Source organism: Venustampulla echinocandica, assembly GCF_003357145.1.
Source record: "Venustampulla echinocandica strain BP 5553 chromosome Unknown scaffold_13, whole genome shotgun sequence".
Taxonomy (NCBI): Eukaryota; Fungi; Ascomycota; class Leotiomycetes; order Helotiales; family Pleuroascaceae; genus Venustampulla; species Venustampulla echinocandica.
The window spans coordinates 482,323-500,817 of record NW_022474218.1 but is presented as its reverse complement, the minus strand read 5'-3'; the positions used below and the strand labels follow the sequence as shown (position 1 = coordinate 500,817).

General features: G+C 47.2%; 9 protein-coding genes across 9 annotated transcripts; 3 read left to right on the top strand and 6 right to left on the bottom strand.

Moving 5' to 3' along the window:
- Positions 1–72: 72 nt before the first annotated feature.
- On the bottom strand, positions 73–697 carry BP5553_10158 (Mss4-like protein; the record flags this gene model as incomplete). The annotated part of the gene is made up of 3 exons (XM_032018781.1): positions 73–251; positions 369–545; positions 649–697. 3 exons carry the CDS (start codon positions 695–697, stop codon positions 73–75), a joined length of 405 nt encoding a protein of 134 aa, XP_031865189.1.
- Positions 698–1,939: 1,242 nt separating this feature from the next.
- On the bottom strand, positions 1,940–4,837 carry BP5553_10157 (putative TPR repeat-containing protein; the record flags this gene model as incomplete). The annotated part of the gene is made up of 1 exon (XM_032018780.1): positions 1,940–4,837. One exon carries the CDS (start codon positions 4,835–4,837, stop codon positions 1,940–1,942), a length of 2,898 nt encoding a protein of 965 aa, XP_031865188.1.
- A 714-nt stretch (positions 4,838–5,551) lies between these two features.
- On the top strand, positions 5,552–6,179 carry BP5553_10156 (uncharacterized protein; the record flags this gene model as incomplete). Its single annotated transcript, XM_032018779.1, has 2 exons — positions 5,552–5,597; positions 5,659–6,179. 2 exons carry the CDS (start codon positions 5,552–5,554, stop codon positions 6,177–6,179), a joined length of 567 nt encoding a protein of 188 aa, XP_031865187.1.
- Positions 6,180–6,282: 103 nt separating this feature from the next.
- BP5553_10155 (uncharacterized protein) lies at positions 6,283–7,434 on the bottom strand (the record flags this gene model as incomplete). The annotated part of the gene is made up of 1 exon (XM_032018778.1): positions 6,283–7,434. One exon carries the CDS (start codon positions 7,432–7,434, stop codon positions 6,283–6,285), a length of 1,152 nt encoding a protein of 383 aa, XP_031865186.1.
- A 573-nt stretch (positions 7,435–8,007) lies between these two features.
- On the top strand, positions 8,008–10,594 carry BP5553_10154 (DNA-binding of Mlu1-box binding protein MBP1; the record flags this gene model as incomplete). Its single annotated transcript, XM_032018777.1, has 3 exons — positions 8,008–8,130; positions 8,189–9,875; positions 9,924–10,594. The coding sequence occupies 3 exons, from the start codon at positions 8,008–8,010 to the stop codon at positions 10,592–10,594; spliced, it is 2,481 nt and encodes an 826-aa protein (XP_031865185.1).
- Positions 10,595–11,423: 829 nt separating this feature from the next.
- Positions 11,424–12,161, bottom strand: BP5553_10153 (uncharacterized protein; the record flags this gene model as incomplete). Its single annotated transcript, XM_032018776.1, has 3 exons — positions 11,424–11,659; positions 11,726–12,012; positions 12,067–12,161. The coding sequence occupies 3 exons, from the start codon at positions 12,159–12,161 to the stop codon at positions 11,424–11,426; spliced, it is 618 nt and encodes a 205-aa protein (XP_031865184.1).
- A 1,343-nt stretch (positions 12,162–13,504) lies between these two features.
- Positions 13,505–14,803, bottom strand: BP5553_10152 (uncharacterized protein; the record flags this gene model as incomplete). Its single annotated transcript, XM_032018775.1, has 3 exons — positions 13,505–14,347; positions 14,476–14,720; positions 14,782–14,803. The coding sequence occupies 3 exons, from the start codon at positions 14,801–14,803 to the stop codon at positions 13,505–13,507; spliced, it is 1,110 nt and encodes a 369-aa protein (XP_031865183.1).
- Positions 14,804–15,156: 353 nt separating this feature from the next.
- Positions 15,157–15,486, bottom strand: BP5553_10151 (uncharacterized protein; the record flags this gene model as incomplete). The annotated part of the gene is made up of 1 exon (XM_032018774.1): positions 15,157–15,486. One exon carries the CDS (start codon positions 15,484–15,486, stop codon positions 15,157–15,159), a length of 330 nt encoding a protein of 109 aa, XP_031865182.1.
- Positions 15,487–15,831: 345 nt separating this feature from the next.
- Positions 15,832–17,241, top strand: BP5553_10150 (uncharacterized protein; the record flags this gene model as incomplete). Its single annotated transcript, XM_032018773.1, has 1 exon — positions 15,832–17,241. One exon carries the CDS (start codon positions 15,832–15,834, stop codon positions 17,239–17,241), a length of 1,410 nt encoding a protein of 469 aa, XP_031865181.1.
- Positions 17,242–18,495: the final 1,254 nt, after the last annotated feature.

Genomic DNA, 18,495 nt, shown 5'->3' with positions numbered 1-18,495 from the left:
ACCACCGCCAATCCCACCTACTCCGATTGCACCTGATCTCACTCCCCAAGCCTAGCTAAACGATTCACCGAATTATGGCATCATCTCCTTCTGCAGGGCGCCGTCAACCGGCTTCATAAAGCTCACCCGATCCTTGATATAAAGCTCAGCCGCCATTGGGATATCTGCCGCACCATTGTCGAGGGTTCCGGCTTTTATGACCGTGAGGCCGTCCATGCCTTCTGGCTGGCCGTAGAGAGAGGTGCCACAGTCTGGTATTTGTTAGTTATGTTTTCCCGGTACTTGTTCTTCTTTGCCTTGAAAAATAGACGGGAGTCTCAAGACCAATAGAATTGGAAGCGAGAGGGAAAATAAGACTGGGAACATACCACCGCAGAAGAATCGAGGGTATGGCTTCCCGGAGTCAGGAATCGAGACATGTTTCTTTGGGGTGCCCTTGGTGATTTTGAATTGGGCGTGGGGAACGACTACGTTGGTGCTGGCAGCGGCGCCCGCCCACTTCTGGCAATCCTTGCAATGGCAGACAGCTGTAATGGCCGGTTCGCCTGGGAGTAATTATTAGTTAATGGTTCGTATGAAATGATGCAGATTAAAAAATAATATAAATTATTAAATAGCGGAAATGGAGAGCGGAAATGGGAACAGTACCAGTATATTCAAAATTGATGGCGCCACATAAGCAAGATCCTGAAGGCATATTGATGGTTCTGAGAGGCGATTTTATTGTTAATAGGAGAAGATTTGTAAGTTAATTGAATTGAATGTTGAAGTTGTGAAGTGCCAGCTATTCGAAACTTGAATGAGGGGAAATGACGCATATCTATACTCCTGCCGTCCGAGGACCCCTCCTATCATTTTAGGACTAGTTTCCGCCCTTGGCCCTGTGCTGTTGATTTATCGTAGATACCTACCGTCCCTGGTTCCTGGGCCCTGGGATTCTACTGAGGCGAATAAGCACTATTCAGGTATTTACATTGAATTGCTCCTCGGATTTGGAATTAAATAAGAATAAATCCTACGTAGATATGTGCATTCGAGCTTATTACAATGTATTGCGGGGAAATACCAGGGCTGCAAAGTCCCTTTTCGGTATCTGTCCAACGTCGGCGGTTTTCGGCATTAGTCCTGTTTGCGTATGTACTGTACAAAGCCCGGGTTTGCTTGGGCCCCGTCAGCTTGCTTAATGCGTTGCTGAAACAAGAACAATGCAGATATAAAGAGGCGGCCGAATGGAAAGGGCGTGGAGTTGATGATGCTTGTTGTTGGGAGTCGTGCAGAGCCTAGACGCTCCTCGACGCAGTAAATACCAGTAAAACGCCCAGCCAAGTGCAAGTGAATGGCTCAAACAAAAGCCCCTCTTAAAAAAGGAACAATGTTTTGACCTGTCGTCATTATTAATTCAACCCCGCAGAAGAGCCCGGATGCGCTAGTTCCGGACGCCGTCTACCCCAGCGAATAGTTCGTGCCTTTGAAGGGTCTGTATCTCCTCGGAAGTAAACCAAGTCGGTTCCCCACAATGTTCATGGTTGTCGGTCCATACAAGTACATGCAAGTATTCGGAGCTCCGTCAGCTTTGAAACAAGCCTCCCAAGGCGAAGCGTTTGAATTGGTCTGTCTAGAACACAATCCAATATCACGGACGTACTCCTAGTATAAAAGTGAATTTTCTTTCAAGAGCCAGGGAGATGGCTTGGTTACTTAACTTAACAGGTGTTATTTTTTGCTTCAAAAGCGGCGGTAACTCTTCCCCCATTTTTTGCGGGCTCAGGTGACTTGTGTATATGCACCTTGCTTACCTGCGTCAAGTATGACATCGTGATACAGTAGCGTCGAAGTACAAAAAGCAAAGCACATATCTAATAATAGTCGAGAAAGCAGCTAATGAACGCACTTGACACGAATCTATATATCAACTCATCCGTCATATACGTCCACGACTTCACGATTTCAACCCCGCCAAAAGCTCCTTGAGAGTCTCCCACTCCTCAGTATCCTCCCAACTATCCTTCGCCCTTCCCATAACCCCCCTAATAGCGCTCCTCGCCTTCATTTTCCACGCCTTCTCAACCAACTCCCCATCTTCCTTCTCCATTGTCCCGTAGTTCTCGTACGCACTCACAAGGTCATCCGTAACACGTACAACTTCCTTCCACTTCTCTCTATCAGTAAGCCACGCCTCATCCGCGCTCTGCGTGAGCATACGCCATGCCTTCTCTGCGCATGAGAGCGCACGCGCATAGTCGCGGCAGTAAAGGGCGAGTTTTTCGGACAGCGTCCAGAGTTCCGCTCGTGTGGTTATCAGGGGGACGATGTCTGATTCCACCATTTGGATTACGGCGCGGGCGAGACTGCCTCGTGGTGGTGTATAAATTCCCGTCGCAGAATCTGTCTCTCCTCGGTCGCGAGTGATCACCTCAGCGATTAGGGCTCGTAGGATGTCAAGGTCGATTGCTTCTTCCCCAACCGTGGGGGCCCGAATGCGGATGACATTTTTTGTGCCCATGACAATATCTGGGAAGGACGGCGGGTTCATGCGGGATGCGATAGTGACGGCATTGTCCCAAATTTTCCAGTTGTCATATGCGATGGCGGCACCTCGTTTATACGCAGAGAGAGCTTGACGGAGGAAATCTTGAGGGGTTTCTTTCTTGCCCTTAGGCTGGGAGATATTTTCTTCGTCATCTCGGATTTCAATAGGTAAGGGCTTTTGCTCCTCTCCTAAAGCACCAGCGACCTTTTGTAGTTTGACGAGTTCGGCGTGCTTCGAGAGTAGTGCGGAGCCTAGGTTACTGTATGTCTTCGCGTCGGTATCGTCGATCATGATGGATTGCTGGAAAGCGATGATGGCTCCATCCCAGTTTCCAACGCGGAGATCAATATCCCCTAATCGAGACCAGGAATCGCTGTTCTGTCGGTTGACAATTGTGGCTTGAAGGTACGCTTCTCGAGCTTTGTCCAGATCCCCCGTTCGGGACCAGTACTCGCCCAATGTTCGCTGGGCACGGGCATAACGATGATTTGAGATTTCCCAGGCGCGCTCCCAGCACTCGGGATCACTATCTATATCACCAAGAATGCACCAGAGGCGGGGAGCGTGTGGTGGTGGAGGAGATCGCATCTCGCCATCCCATTTCTCGGAAGCCACTTCGGCGGCATCCACATCGAAGTTGTCCATTTCTGGACCTTTGGATGAGTAGTAAAGCTGTCTTCGAACAATTCGACGTGCCTTTTCCACTTGATCGACGGAATGATAGCATAGAGCTACTTCTGGCCACAGCTTCAGACGCTTGAAAATCTCAAGCGCGCTGACGAAACTTCCCGCATTACTCCAGGCGAAAGCAAGTTCGGTCTCGAGTTCCCACCTTGTAGGGGTATTGAGTTGAAATATGTATTTCAGCCGTTCGGGAACCGGGGCCGATTCGGAGGCTTGGGCTCGAGGCAGGAACTGGGTTACTCGGATTTCCGGAAGTTCATCTGGGGAGGAGGTTGCCTCTTCTTGGGTATCGGCGATGATCTGGTCCACAATGACTTGCATTTGGAGAACACTTCTTTCTTGTGTCCTTGACCGATGAGATTCGATTCTACTTCGGACTAACAGTGCTTGAGTGTATATTTGCCAGTTTGTAGGCTTGTCCGAAAGCACACGGACAGCATAGGGAAGAATCTCCTCGCTATTGAGCTTGTCAAAAGGCGTCAACGCGTCTTTGAGAGTAGCCTCCGTGAGCAGAGTTATTTGGTCCAGAGGGTTGAGTTGAGGTTGTTGATCTGGCTGCATCCCGGCAAGAGCTGGAGGTAAAGACGAAATATCCACTTGGTCCGATGTAGGCTTTGAAAATTCAATAGACTCTAGCAGGGTATCATCGTTCAACTGCAATGCTTCAGGCACAGTGCTGTTCAAATCTTGATCGTCCTTGGATGTACCACTCTCTATTGGGGCATCTGTAGATTGGGGTTCTGCCTTGCTGTCATCAGATTCCCGACTTTTTGCAAAGACAACTAGCTGCGAAATATCCTTTTGCTGGAACTTTGTCCTCTTTCCCAGCGCTCCCGATAACGCGTAGCTAAATCCAGATTCTGTTTTAGCCATCTTGAGGTCATCTTGGGCCTTGAGATCCAGTCCTTGCATAATATGAATTTGAGCCTTTTCGAGCAAGAACTGGACTTTAGCCTCGGTCGAAAATGAAGAGCCAGGTGCCAATATTTCCTTCTCCAGGTCTTTCAGGTCTTTCTCAATCGCATTTTGGAGGCTAGTCGTATCCATCAACTTCCCGACGGACGCTCCCGACAGCAATCTCTGATGATAGGCATTGACTCGGATACGCATCCATTTGCAATCGGTAGAACTTCCTTCAATAATCCTTGGAAAATACGCCGTAAAAACCATCCGAGCAAGGCAGAACAGCTCTACGTGAGGAATGTGTTGGTACACGGAAACACCATCGACATCTAAGCTTCTCAAACAGTGATCTCTAAAAGTGGACGAGCCACTCTGAAGGACGTCCCGCAAATCCAACGGCGGTCCCGTGACATTGGCCTGGAGAAAAGCATTAAATGCTGCCAGTCCTGAAATGAGGACAAGGCTGGCGGAAGCACTGCCGATGGAATCATCCTCCCAAGCAGCAGCTTTCTGCCCTTCGTCGGTGCTGGAGTGCTCGACACTTTTTGCGAGCTTCTCAAATAGGGCCTGAGAGGTCGGATTTCGCAGGATCGCCTTGTAGTCGCCATTCAAGAACGTCGTAACAATTTCCGAGAGCTCTGGGATTTCCTTTAAAGCGCTAGGGTCGATAGAAAGGGCATCGAACGATTTATCGCCCGCAATTTCGACGGCTGTCGTCATTTTGATGTAGTTAAGATGGTTTTATTGCGCGGAAAAAGAATTTGGGTTGAGTGGTGGATTTGTTTTGTAAGCGAAGAAATGGTTTTCTCGTCATTCACGACGCACTACAACAACCATATAAACATGAGTATCTCCTCGCTATCTGCCTTCAACGGAATTATAATTTCATTCTAATCGTAAAACCACTTTATCTTCTGGAGTCGAATGCTGCAACTGGTTAAAGTCTAACTTTCATATTCCTGATCCTAGCTAGAAGGACATAAGATAGTAGTAGCCTAGCACACCAAGTATTCTATACTGATCCGTGGCGTTCTATTCACTTACCTTAACTAACTAGATAGAAAAATGTGTCATACGACATGAGGCTTTGAATCTAGATACCTCCAGCCATATGCCCTCTTCTTTTCTAGAGCATTTGTTTGTTAGAGACTCTTTATTTTTACTTCTATAGGCGGCATATCTCTATGTAGTAACTTCGGGTCATAACTCCGTCCCAATGCCCCCCCTTCCATAATGGCGGTGAAGATTTTAATTTTTCTGCCGTGTCCCTCGATCTGCCCCGCGCCCTTCGATGTGACTATGTGCCTGTACCCGCAGAGTTAACAAATCCGCCCTAAGTCAACAAATATACACATATAGCTAAGCGTCCTTATTTGCCTTGTACTTCCAAGTAAATCGCAAGATAAATATCCACCGCATCACGTCCAATTCGCAATGCCTATCCCAGAAGGCACCACAATCCGGCATGCGCGCCGCGAGGGTGAGCTTCCTCCAACTCCTCCCTTCCTGCACTCCCTTCACTAAACATATCCAACAACCAGATGTCCCCATAATCCTCGGCCTAATCCGCGAACTTGCCATCTACGAAAAAGAACCTCCCTCCACTGTCGAAGCCACCGAATCTTCCCTCCTCTCCACCATCGCATTCGCGCCGTCCCCGATCGTATCCCCCTCAAATACCACCCCCTCGACGGGCGACGCCGTTTCACGCAGCCGGCCCGCACGCGCCATCCTCATATTCACGCCCGCCAACGAACCCGCGGGCGTGGCGTTGTATTTCTACAACTACAGCACGTGGCGGGCGCGGCCGGGCATCTATCTCGAGGATTTGTTCGTCAGAGAGAGCGAGAGGGGAAACGGGTACGGGTTGCGGTTGCTGGCAGAGTTGGCAAAGGAGGTGGTCGAAATGGGTGGGAAGCGGCTGGAATGGTGTGTGTTGAAGTGGAATGAACCGAGCATTAGGTTTTATGAGGGTGTTGTGGGAGCAAAGGCGATGGATGAGTGGCAGACTATGAGGGTTGATGGGGAGGCGCTGGAGAAGTTGGCTGGGAGGGCCGGGTAGAGTCTAGTGTTAGAGATATAATGCCAGATCAGATGTCGGGGTAGTCAAAGCTAAGGCTACCCAGGTTGTATGATAGGATGCATGTTGAAACGACGGGAGAGCTCTATATTCCCGGTTGCAAATTCGAGGTTGACCCTTCGATCGTGGAAATCGAATCCGACTTCTTTCCCTTCTGGGTTTTGCGGGATTGATCTGAATCCTTCAATGGCAAATCTTCAGTGCCTGAATAGAGCACCTTCTTTTCTTTGGGCAGGATTGAGGGCATCCCCGAATGGAATGGCGATGCTGGTTTACCCCAATGTACAACCCAATCACCTAACGACACATCATGATACATAGTTGGCGTGGCGCCCCATAGGCGGCTATACAACCTCCGCATCGTTCGCTGATAGTTGTAGACCCGAAAAGTGGATTCCGATTCATCCCCAGCATTACCCTCCTCGTCCACTACCAGACCTCGATCTGGATCGAAGGACATAGTTCCCTTAGCCCTAGCTGTGTCCATCAAGTATTTCACCACCCTTCGATTCTGTTGTTGAATGGCTTCCTCCGGGTCAATTTTCCTAGGCTTTTGTGGTTTCCGGCGAGGAATTAACGGTTCGACAGGAACAACGCCTAAAGCAAGGTCTCGCAGACGATTCCACTCCTTCAGCGGGACTGGTGGAAACATCCTATCCAGAGTCTCGGCCCACCAGCGCTTGCGTATCGAACGCTGCCGTCTCAAGGGCATCGGGCGACCCCACGTATTTGTCTCTGGTATCCGAGGTGCCGTGGAACGTATTTTAGGCTTGCCTACCTGCGTATTTTTGGGGAAACATTGGACATGGCTTTTGAGAAAGGCTCGAAATTTTGGGGTCGGTTCCATCTGCTCAATTTCGGGGGGCTGTTTCTTGCCAGCCTGATCGCTGCCGGCTTTGATGAGCTCTGCTAACGCCCTATCATCCTGGGGGGGATCCTTTTGTAACAAATCCCTTAGTAGATGTCTGCGCCGAGCGCCTTTCCTTCCATATGCGAAATCGAGGACTTTCTCCAAGTCCTCGATGTTACCGCGACCAGCTCGCTCGAGACATCGCGCAGTTTTCTCTGCCGTCTTCAACCGATTCTTCGCTATATGCGCGAGCGGTGTTGATTTCGCATGGGTGACGAATCTGGTTCTGATGTGATCTGCCAGGTATGCTCGAGCGGCTGCGTCTGGCAGATAGGATGTGGCGCGGAGGAGAGCTCTGTAGATATGGAGGGGATTCCTGGGTTCCATAGCCCATAGTCTCTTAAACAAAAATGTCAAAATGACGAAGTAAAGTAGCGAGCAGCCAATCTCCTACGCGCGACCCGACGCGTTCCCCGACCGGGTCATAATTCATTCCTGGCAATTCGGTTGGCGGAGTCGCCGCGTTCATCCGGGCGTGGTCTCGACTGACTGACCCCCCACGGCAAAACCACTTTACTCCTTCACGCGCTCCACGAGTCCACGACACGTCTTCCTCCCTGCGACCCTACGAGCAGCGCGTCAGGATCGCGATTGATCTTGACCAGAGATCCGACGCTCCAGACAAGATCGTCTCGAACGCCTCAAAAGTGAGAGTCATCGTGGCCACGGCGACAAGTCCCGTCGACTTTCACTGTCGCGCTGACCCCGACGGCGTCGACGCGCCCACTCTTTCACAGCCATTCACCAGCGCGATATTGGCATCGACTCACCCATATGGCCTCTGCGATAATTACTACGAACCCTCAATTCCTTGCGGCTATCATTCACCTCTCCTAATAACCCCGATCTAACCCTACGACCAAGAGGCCACTGCAGCACAGCTGAACCCAAAATACACAGATGTCGTTCAGTATGAGCCAGGGCTCGCAAGGGAGCTTAGTGATGCAACCAGGAGGCTCTTTTCGACAGTATGATGGGAGCAATGGACATGCTCGCAGAAACTCTGCGCCGCAGATATACTCGGTCAGCATGCTCATGACTTAGCTACGGTCCAATTGAAGTGCTAATTTCTACTCTGTAGGCTGTATATTCGGGAGTCGATGTATACGAAATGGAGGTCAATAATATCGCGGTAATGCGGCGCCGCAAGGATAGCTGGCTTAACGCTACCCAAATCCTGAAGGTGGCTGGCATTGAGAAAGGCAAGCGCACAAAGGTCCTAGAAAAGGAAATCTTGATAGGAGAGCATGAGAAAGTCCAGGGAGGTTATGGGAAGTACCAGGGTACATGGATCAAGTTCGACAGAGGACTTGAATTCTGTAGGCAGTATGGCGTTGAGGAGCTACTGCGGCCTCTCTTGACATATGATATGGGACAAGATGGAGGTGTTGCAGGAAGCGGTGGTATTGACACGCCCACGAAGGAGCAAGCTATGGCTGCCCAGCGCAAAAGGATGTATAACTCAGTGGCTGAGAATAGGTCCGGGGGGCAGTCCGGAACCTTCTTTAAAAACATCTCGAGCACTGCTTCGCACGCAGTCGCCGCGATCAGCAAGGCACGCTTTGATTCTCCGGTCCCACGGTTGAGAAATGGAGCATCGTCACGCGCGCCCAGTTTCACCAGGCAATCGTCTTCTCAGCAGCAGCATCTTGGATCTCAAGAATCCGTCTTTCCTGGCGGTTCGCAGCAGAGCCTCCAGAGCTTTGCATCTGCTGATAGCTTTACTATCAATGGGCAAGACTCAGCATATGCAACTCAATTTTCTCAGCCGTTGCGAGACGATCGCCGTAATGGCGACTTCGAAGAACCACCAAGGAAGAGATTGCGACCTTCACCTGGTGAAAGTGACCACCACCAACGAATGGACGGTTACGACATGTCGATGCGAGAACCATCCCCAACAGAGCCAAATGAATCATTTGCCTATCCCTCACAACTAGCCCACGCTGAAGAGCCCCATACTACACTTCAACCACTACCATCTCCAGTAGATATTGATACAGAGCAGAAACGGAGCCTGTTGCTATCTCTCTTCACCGATCCTTCACGGACGGATTTCAACAAGCATCCGGCTTTCCTCAACATGTCTGCTCAAGACCTCGACACTCCTATAGACAAGTCCCTAAATACAGCTTTGATTTGGGCAGCAACACTCGCTCGATTACCACTATTAAAGGCCTTGATTGCCAGTGGAGCGAGCATCTACCGCGTCAACCGAGTTGGAGAGACTGCATTGATGCGATCTTGTGGAGTGACTAACAACCTAGATATGGGTAGTTTCCCTGACCTGCTTGAACTTCTGGGTCCTACTATTGAATTCACGGATTCACGGGGCCGCACAGTTCTGCACCATATCGCTGTTACCTCCGCAGTCAAAGGGAGGAGCGCAGCCAGCAAGTACTATCTAGAGTCCCTCTTAGAGTTTGTCGTTCGCCAGGGTACTGCCCCCAACAGCCAGCAATCATTCAGCAGCGCAGTTCCTACTGCACAGACAATGAATTTGGGTCGCTTCATGTCTGAAGTTGTCAATATCCAAGATAGGTCGGGAGATACGGCTCTAAATAATGCTGCTAGGATTGGTAATAGGAGTATTATTAGCCAGCTGATGGAAGTTGGTGCGAATCCTGAAATCAGGAGTCGCTCTGGGCTTTGTCCTCTTGACTTTGGCGTTGGCGAGGGCCCGGGCACCGAAGGCAGGGCTGGTGAGATCGCCCCTCCAGAGAAATATACCTCCCGCACTACGCAAACCAGTAATGAGATAATATCTTGTAGGTACTCAAATCCCTAATATTTATCAACTCAACTAACCCCTGTAGCTATCTCCGAATTAGTATCTGCCGTCGAGCGAGAATTCTCGGACGAGGTGAGCGCCAAGCAAGCTAGGATTGACGCTCTGCACGCTCAATTGCGAGAATCATCGGCCCTGCTAGGAGAGCAACGTCGCCGAATTGAGCAGATCGAGACGGCAGCAAAAGACCAGGAGACTAAGAAAACTAAGGTCACTAATCTCACGAGAGCAATCGAGGGAGAGCGGTCTCGCCTTCTACAGATGCAGCAGCAAATGGGACAAATTCCTGGAGAGGTAGAGATGCAATTAGGCGACGCAGATAAAGGCATCGTTCTTCCCAATGGAGCAATTCCCATGAATCTCCTAGTTAATATCGACCCAAACAATCCCCACCAACCGCTCGCCCTCGACGACGACCAGCGCCAACTTTTAGATGCCCTCCCTCCCACTCATATTCTCCGCTCTCGGCTCAACGCGTACAAGAGTAACAACGAGGCCCTTGAAGAAACCGTCCGCGCCCTTCAAAGCAAGAGCTCCGAGCTTGCGAATAAGTATCGGAAGGTCGTTGGCCTGTGCACAAATACCCCTGAGGATAAAGTTGACGAGGTCGCTGTCAAATTACTACGTGCTATTGAGAGCGAGCCGAATGTGGACCTTCGTCGCATCAGAGAGTTCCTAGCGAGGGTTGATGGTACATAAGAAGTAGCGGTAGGAGAAGCATCTGCATCTACATCTGCATTGGCGTTCTAAGGGGCATGGCAATGGCATTCGGACCGGTGTTTACTTACTTGTTTGTTTATTTGCGGTCCTCCACGTTTTAACTGTTCGAGTGCTTGAATACTCATGATCAAAGCTGAAATGGATGGAGTTTGCATCGGGACAGCTGTGGTCTGACATGCTGCTGCATGTTTCTATTTACACCTTTGCAAGGCCATAAATCCAACTATCAATGATTACAAATCCAAAGTCACAATTCACCAGTGATCCGAATAAACCCAAATGCAGGTATTCCAGATAAGCATAATGAGGTAACTTGTGTGTGGTAAAAGCTAATGGTTTCCCACTCTGGTGTGTCATGCCAGCAGCGCGGTATCCCATTATGTCGTGTCCAGCAGTACGTAGGGCGAATTCGTGCTTCGAAATCTAGATCAACCTTGCTGGAACCACTTATCTTCCAAAAGCTCCAGGGCAGTCGGCCTGTCTCTAGAGTCGAGTTTCATGACCTTAAGCACAAACTCTTTATCCTCCTTACAAATTTCCCCAGCAGTTGTAAGATGAAAAGGCTTCATCGTCTCTAGAGGGTGTTTTGCATTATCCATACCAAAGCCGCCAATCGATCCTGGTCTACAATCTGCTCGTATGATTCGGGAAACGGACCGAAGCATTTATGATGTTTTATAAGGATTTTGATATCGTACTCATCATCGTCCACTAGAACGTCTAGCTTAAAAATGTGGAATCCTTCCCCATACATGAGGCTGATAAGCTGCAATGCCGAGAAATTAGACTTCAGACGAGATGATTTAGTCTAGAAGAGGTATTGGAAACTTGCCGTTGCACCAAAGGACCAGATGTCAGTTGCAGTACTCCAGCTCATTTGCAGATGGGCTTCTGGACTTCTGAAAATAGGTGTTCCTATATGGTCTCCATCCTGGGCATAGGAGGAATCCATGGAGACAGTGCTCCCAAAGTCAGCTAGTTGGACATCCTTAAACCGAATTTCACCAGGCCCATAATTCACAAGAATGTTACTAGGCTTGACATCTATAATTCATGTAAGCGAGAGAGCTTCACGTGAACCTGGTGTTGGTTATAATTGGGGAAACCAACCTGTATGGACAAAGCCTTCATTATGCAAGGCAGCCAGCGCTTCCAGCACCCTTTGAGCAACGTATTGAACTTCGGGACGCGTGAGGCGCTGGGCGTTGGAAGCTTGGAGGATGTCGTCGTCCAGGTATCTCAAAACAAGACCCGGGGGGCTGTCGGCGGTTGCAATCTCATCAAGCAGCGGGCGGATGAATGGCGTCTGGTTTTTGAAGTGAAGTAGAACATCTCGTTCGTTTTGCAGGCGAAAATGGTTGACACTCTTAACCACTACATTCTCCTTGTTCTGGTTCCTGTGATATCATTAGCCAAAACCTGCTTTTAGATGTCTTGAGTTAAGAACGTACGTTGCTAGCCAGATGCAGTCATGCAGTTGTTTCGTAACTGTATAAAGGCCTAGTTTACCCCCGAATGTTTGACCGAGCTTTACTGTGGTGGCCATTTTTGAATAGTTATTGCGAGAAGAAAGCTGCTTCGTTTGTTCTTTAATTCTTTATATACATACCTACCTATGTCACGCTTTGGATAAACATCATGTAAGGTGCATTAGATGAAGCTCGGTTATGTCTGCAGTTAATCTCGGTTAAGTCTACACCTGTATATAACTGGTGGCTCTCACCCCCTATCCTTTTACCTGAAGGTAGTCCCTCAATCACTCTTCTCTCTCCAGATCCTATGGATCCTATAGTAGGCATTCAGAAAGAGAAGAGCCACAACATGTGACGTTGTGACTACTTTTTTATTGAGTTACAAGTAGCTGGTGCCCTCTGCTCGCTAAGTAAACATTCTAAAGCTTGACCTAGTCACCAGACAGTTCCACCTGCCGCGAATAATTAACAAATGAGCAAATCCTATTCTAATAAAGGAGTCCCAAAATTAGTTGACTCGCTGAAGAGTTTTTGAGATGTAGATATTGGAAGCCGCTGTTATTTCTAATTTAGAATTGCCTTTGAGGACGCAGTTTGTGGAACCCCTTGCCCCAGCATTACTTGAGGGCTAGAAAAGATTGGTTTAAACTAGGTAGTAAAGTAAAGAGACTCGCATCTCCAGGTTCGTCAGACGTCCCAACATCAATAACCCGTCCCGAGAAACGAGTATGTATCTTGAAGCAGCAAGGACCGGTTTCCGTCCGCCACCCCGCGAAATTATATGTTTCTTCCAATCACAAGCTATAGAGATTGTCTGCCCAAAACGAGTAATGTGATAGGAGCATCTAGGGTATATCAATACTTATGTATCACTCCGCTAATTTAGGTATCTGTACTTACTGAAATATGTATATAGTCTTCCAGGAGAGTATCCAGTTGCTTTAAGCCAAGGCGAAAACGTATCGCGCGACAATATTCGACCCTACTTGAGGCTGTCGGTAGAGGATTTTAGTTAGATGCCTGGGATCCTCTCTTTATTTTAAAGCCTCTAAAATAATCTTAGCATACTTAGCTTCACGTTATGCACTAAATTTTCAAACACATTGCTTTAAACGTAACCCCCAGACCTCAACGCCTGGGGTTGTGAATAGCCGGCGGCGATCCTCGTTCCCATCAACTTCAGGACATTTTACCTACATTTGCAAATGTCTAAGAGATTGCTAGTTAACAGGATTCACATCGATGTGAGGTGCTTCGGGTAGGTGGTCGACGTCCATTGTGGCCATTGCTGGTAACCTGCACAAGTGGCGTCGTCCCTTTATTATTAATTTGTTCCTTTCGTTAATACCAAGTTTTAGTGACGCCAGCCCTCCATGCTCGGCCCAAGTTCGCTGATCCAATTTCGGGTATAGTGACTTCAAATCTTTGAAGGATGAAGTAAATAGACTCTGCCATCTATAACCGTGACAAAGAAGCCACAAATATTTTTGATCAACCGCTTCGGGTAGTCCTCCGCTTGTATATCAAGCTCCCTATGCGAGATATTATCTGCCCTAATTGTCAATGCGATACTCATTTCCTTAACAGAGAGTGGCCTCCGCGCAGCACAAACAATGCTCAAAAGCTTCCTTGCTTGCTCCTCGTCATTTTCTGGGATCTTGTCTAGAATGGCTATATAGTCAGCATCAACTGACTCCGGTAGGGCGTCGATGATCTTTCGCCTGCCTATTTTCGTAACGGATTGGGGATCCTTACGGGTCAACTCAAATATCAACTTCAACCATAAATAAGTCCGGTGTTTAACTTTGGAAATTTCTTTCCGCAGATCAGAAATAGACTCCTGACTAAGTTGCAGTTCCTGCTGAATTTTGACTAGTTCGTCCTCGATAGCGAGTATAATCTCATCACGAGCCCGGTCGGTCTCGTCCTCGCCCGCTAAACGGATCTCTGGTATTTTGAGACTTAGTCTGTTGAACTTCCTCTCAATATTTAGAAGAGAACGACTAGTCACGAGAAATTTCAAGTTGGTGGTACTTGAAGGATGGAGAGGGTCCTGGTAAAATAAGCACAGTTTTTGGAGCAGTATTTTTAATTCCGAATCTCTGCATTCGTCGAGTGCGTCCAATATGCAGACGATCTCTCCGATTTCTGGATCTGCGGAGGCTGCGGTAAGAATGTCCCACAATAATTCGACATTTTCCTTAATATAGTCTCCATTCTTTTCGAAAACGCCTATAGCATGCCTGAGGAACTCAGGTTTCTGAGAGAATAGTTAATAAAGCAAAGCACATAATGCATTTGCGGCTATACTCTAGTCCTTGTTATCGCCCATAAAAAAAAGAAATAGTTCAAATAACAAGTGGTCCGAGTTGTTGTCGTTCGTAATACTTCGTCCGTGAGAAATTTAAAGAATATAGATTTGCCGCAGCCGGGATCTGCAGATACCCAAAGTAGGCTAGACATAGGGCTACTCTTCCAGGCGGTATACCTAGTGTGCCGTAAAAACCAGTGGCATGTGTCCTTGACTGGATTTGGATTTCTCTCCTTGTACCGCTCGTATTCCGAGGTCCGGAAGGTCTGGTGGCATTTGATTTCCATTTCACGATCTGGAAGTTCGTTCTCAAGGTTATGATCTATATGGTATATATTTAGCTATCCTCGTTGCTCTCTTGACTTGGTACAACATTCACATACGTATATGGAATTCCCCCGTCATATTTTGACATTCATTCGCAATTGGTGTTCCAGTGGCCGTCTTTCTAATCGTCTGATCACCAACAAAGTTTGATTGAATGGCACCAACCGTAGGTAGTTCATCATGGTCGAGTGTTATAAGCTAGTCTAGTTTACTAGCGATAAGATAATATATACTATTTTCGTTAATTCAGGGGAATCGAATATAAATAGGGGATAGTATTCTTGTAGGTATTACGTGATATAGTTACATGATGCCCCTACTGTATATTTCCATTTCTAGGGAGCCAAGCTCTGTAATAAAACGCTTTCGCAACAACACCAGGATCATGTTTTGTTCTAGGTTACACGATCGGCTTTGGTCGGCTTTGGCTTTTACTTTTGCTTCGGCTTCGGCTTCTGCTTCTGCTTCTGCTTCTGCTTCTTCGCACGGTCTTTGTTACTATGTACATGGTCTGTTTCACTTTCCTCCTCGGAAGAGGTGCTGTCGTCAAGGAAATCAATATCCGACTGTGTTTCTTCATCATCGCTCTCATCGCTCTCATCGCTCTCATATTCACTCTCATCCCCACTCTCATCCTCACTCTCTTCAAAGTCTTCATCGTCATCCTCTTCATCGCCGAAGGTGTTCTGCAAGTATGGGTAATTCCGCTCGCCTTTCAGCTGTTCTTCAGCTGTGGCGCTCAGCGGTGAAGTTCTAGCCATGTCAGAGCTGCGAATTCTACATTCATGTTCTTCAGCTGTAGCGCTCAGTGGTGAAGTTCCAGTGATGCGAGAGCTATGTATTCCACATTCCCGTTCTTCAGTAAGTCAACCAGTTCGCCCTGCGCTACTATTCCACCACAGCAATGCCTCAAAAATGTACGTATGTAGATGTTTCACATTGCTGTTGGTAGCGAGAGTGGGTTGTGGAAGTCAGCCGTGCCGCACCTATTCTTCGTTGGTAGTCCCCTCGTTTCCTTTTGTCTTGAAGACGGCTCGCAGACGGCGCGAAGATTAACATCTCGCAATACATCCAAACGTCATTCGTTCTCTTCACCTTCATTTATTATGTTCAGTACATCGAGGACTGTCACTTCGGTGATAGTCTCATCTATCCTCGCTTACGTCTTTCTCTTTACCGAATTTTTCTCCGAGTACTCCCTTCTACCACATTATACTCCAAAGAACCATATATTTCCAGTCTCAGCGAATCTCACAGAGAACAAAGAGGCTGTTCTATTCCTGGCTTCTCTTGATCATACGACGTTACCTTCAAATGTTAGTATCGCGGAAGTACCGAAAGTGGAATTGCCGGTCGAATCCACAGACCTATCGAAACTCTGTGGTGAGACGGAATGGACTGAGGGATTATGGCTTCATTGCCATTCAGGGTGTGGTGTGAATGGGACTTCAATTTGCGGTGGACTGAACAATGCCAGAAATCGTGTACAGACCTGTATTCGTCTTGCCATTGACGCTGGAGCTGGTGTCATAATACCTTCCGCAACCACCAGAAACGAGGAGGCATTGGTAGACACAAACGCGAAGACTGTTTGCCCGAGTTTCTTCTGGGATATGAAGCATCTCAAATCAGAAGTTGGCAAGCAATGTCCACAGTTAAAAGTCCGAGTATGCGACGACAGGTCCGGAATCTCCAAGATCGTTACCCCACCAAAACGAACCTACCTTGAGGCCCCTCATAGCAAGGACACCTTCCGAGGACTAGTAAAGAATTCTTTCGAAAAATCCAACTACACCCTCTCCTCCGTAACCGCCTCGTCGCCAGCACTCATTGAGTTCTCAGACACCTACATCGGCTGGGACTACAAAAAGTCCTCCGAACTCTCCACCATCCGGAAATCCCTCTTCAAAGCCCTCCAATTCAACAAAGACCTCCTCCACCTCAGCACCGAAGTCCTCAAGAGCCCTCAACTCAACAATGGCGCCTTCATTGGCATCCATCTCCGCGCTGAGAACGACTGGCCAGCCGGCTTTGGCACAGCAGAAGACCAAATGCGGTTGTACGTCGCGGAAATAGAACGCATCCAAACCACCGTCTCTTACGTCGTCGACACAATCTACGTTTCATCCGGGGATATCGATGGCATCCAGAGATTCCGCGATATGCTTGAACCACTCGGCTACATCGTCCACGACAAATGGACGCTTCTAGCCAATGAACCCGAAACCCTCGCTTATCTCGAAGCCCTCCCATTCGACCAAAAGGGAATAGTCGAGTACAATGTCCTTGTCGACGCGAGGTTTTGGATCGGGATTATTACCAGCTCGATGAGTTCGTTGATTGCGTATGCGAGGACAGTAGATGAGCGCGAGGATTACTTTGAGACGAGCATTTTTCCGGATAGTTCTAGAGAGGGACTGAACCGGGGGTATACGGATAATATTAGTATCAAGGGAAATCAGTATACGAAGTTGATGGTGGTGAATGGGGTGGATATTATGGATTCTTTTCCGTAGCGTGGGATTTGTATTTCTTTGCATTTGCAGTTAGTTTTGATACCTAGTTTGAATAGATTTTGAAATATTATGAATATTTGAAGAAGATCTCATAAGTACACATTCTCTAGGAATAGCAGGGATAGTGTCCCGATTTCATATCCTGTGATAAGAAGTACTTGCTGTCGGCCACAAATTTATCGGCTACGGACGTGTTGGCTACAAACGTGTTGGTCACAAACAAGTCGACTACCACGTGTCGTCCTGCAAATATACGATAGGCGTGGCTCCCTATATTTTATCTGCTTATTACAGTAGTATCCACTTGACTCTCGTACCTTACAGTAAGTGTTTACTCCACACGTTTATACTAAATTACGCTCCTAACGTCCATCCCTACGTGGCGAAAAACCTACCGTGCCGAGAAAAATAATAGGTACTTTGACTTTGAGCAACTTAACTCTCTGAAAAGGGAGCAGCTTCTATCTTGTGATTATATTTCAATTTACTTAGTAATAACTTATATAAAGCTGTTTTTTTTTCGACATATAAGAAAAAGAGGTAAGGAGGATAGATTAGTCTTAAAAGGAAGAAAATTAGTTATATACTTGTAAAATTACAAAAGGGCTAAAGATAAAAGTCAAACGAAGCTAGATATAAATAGAAAAGCTAATAACCCACTTAATAGCTTTCACAAACCAGTATTTACAGACACATTGTAACAAGTTGCACTTGTGAAGTTTACTTAACTTAAAGCTTACTATCAGAAATATATATATAAACCAGTATTACTATAGTAAAGTAGAACCTTTATATAAGATAGCTCTCTTCGGGGCATAGTTTATATAAGCTAAGTACTCGAAGTACACTGCGCTAAACGACTATAGTTTGACATACTTCTTTACTAATATATACTTTATTTACTTGAAACTCGATATATTTAATTATTTATTATATATTTAAATTATATATTTTACTCTTTTATATTAGTATACTTTAGAAATATATTAATTGAATTAAAAGTAAGTTTAAAAGTAGCTTTTTGAGTATCGATATTAGTTAAAGGATTATAATAGATAGTAGTAAAGTTGTAGGTACATTTCAAATTTCTATCGATTTCTTAGTAGTAGAGCACTAAAAAGGTGATACATCGTATATAGTGTGATATTACTTGTAAATAACGCTAAGCCCGCAGACAGCTGTAAGCTATGGACAAATACTAGACTATTTGCAAACGATAATCAGTCAGCGCCCGTGAGCATAGTCGAGCATCTA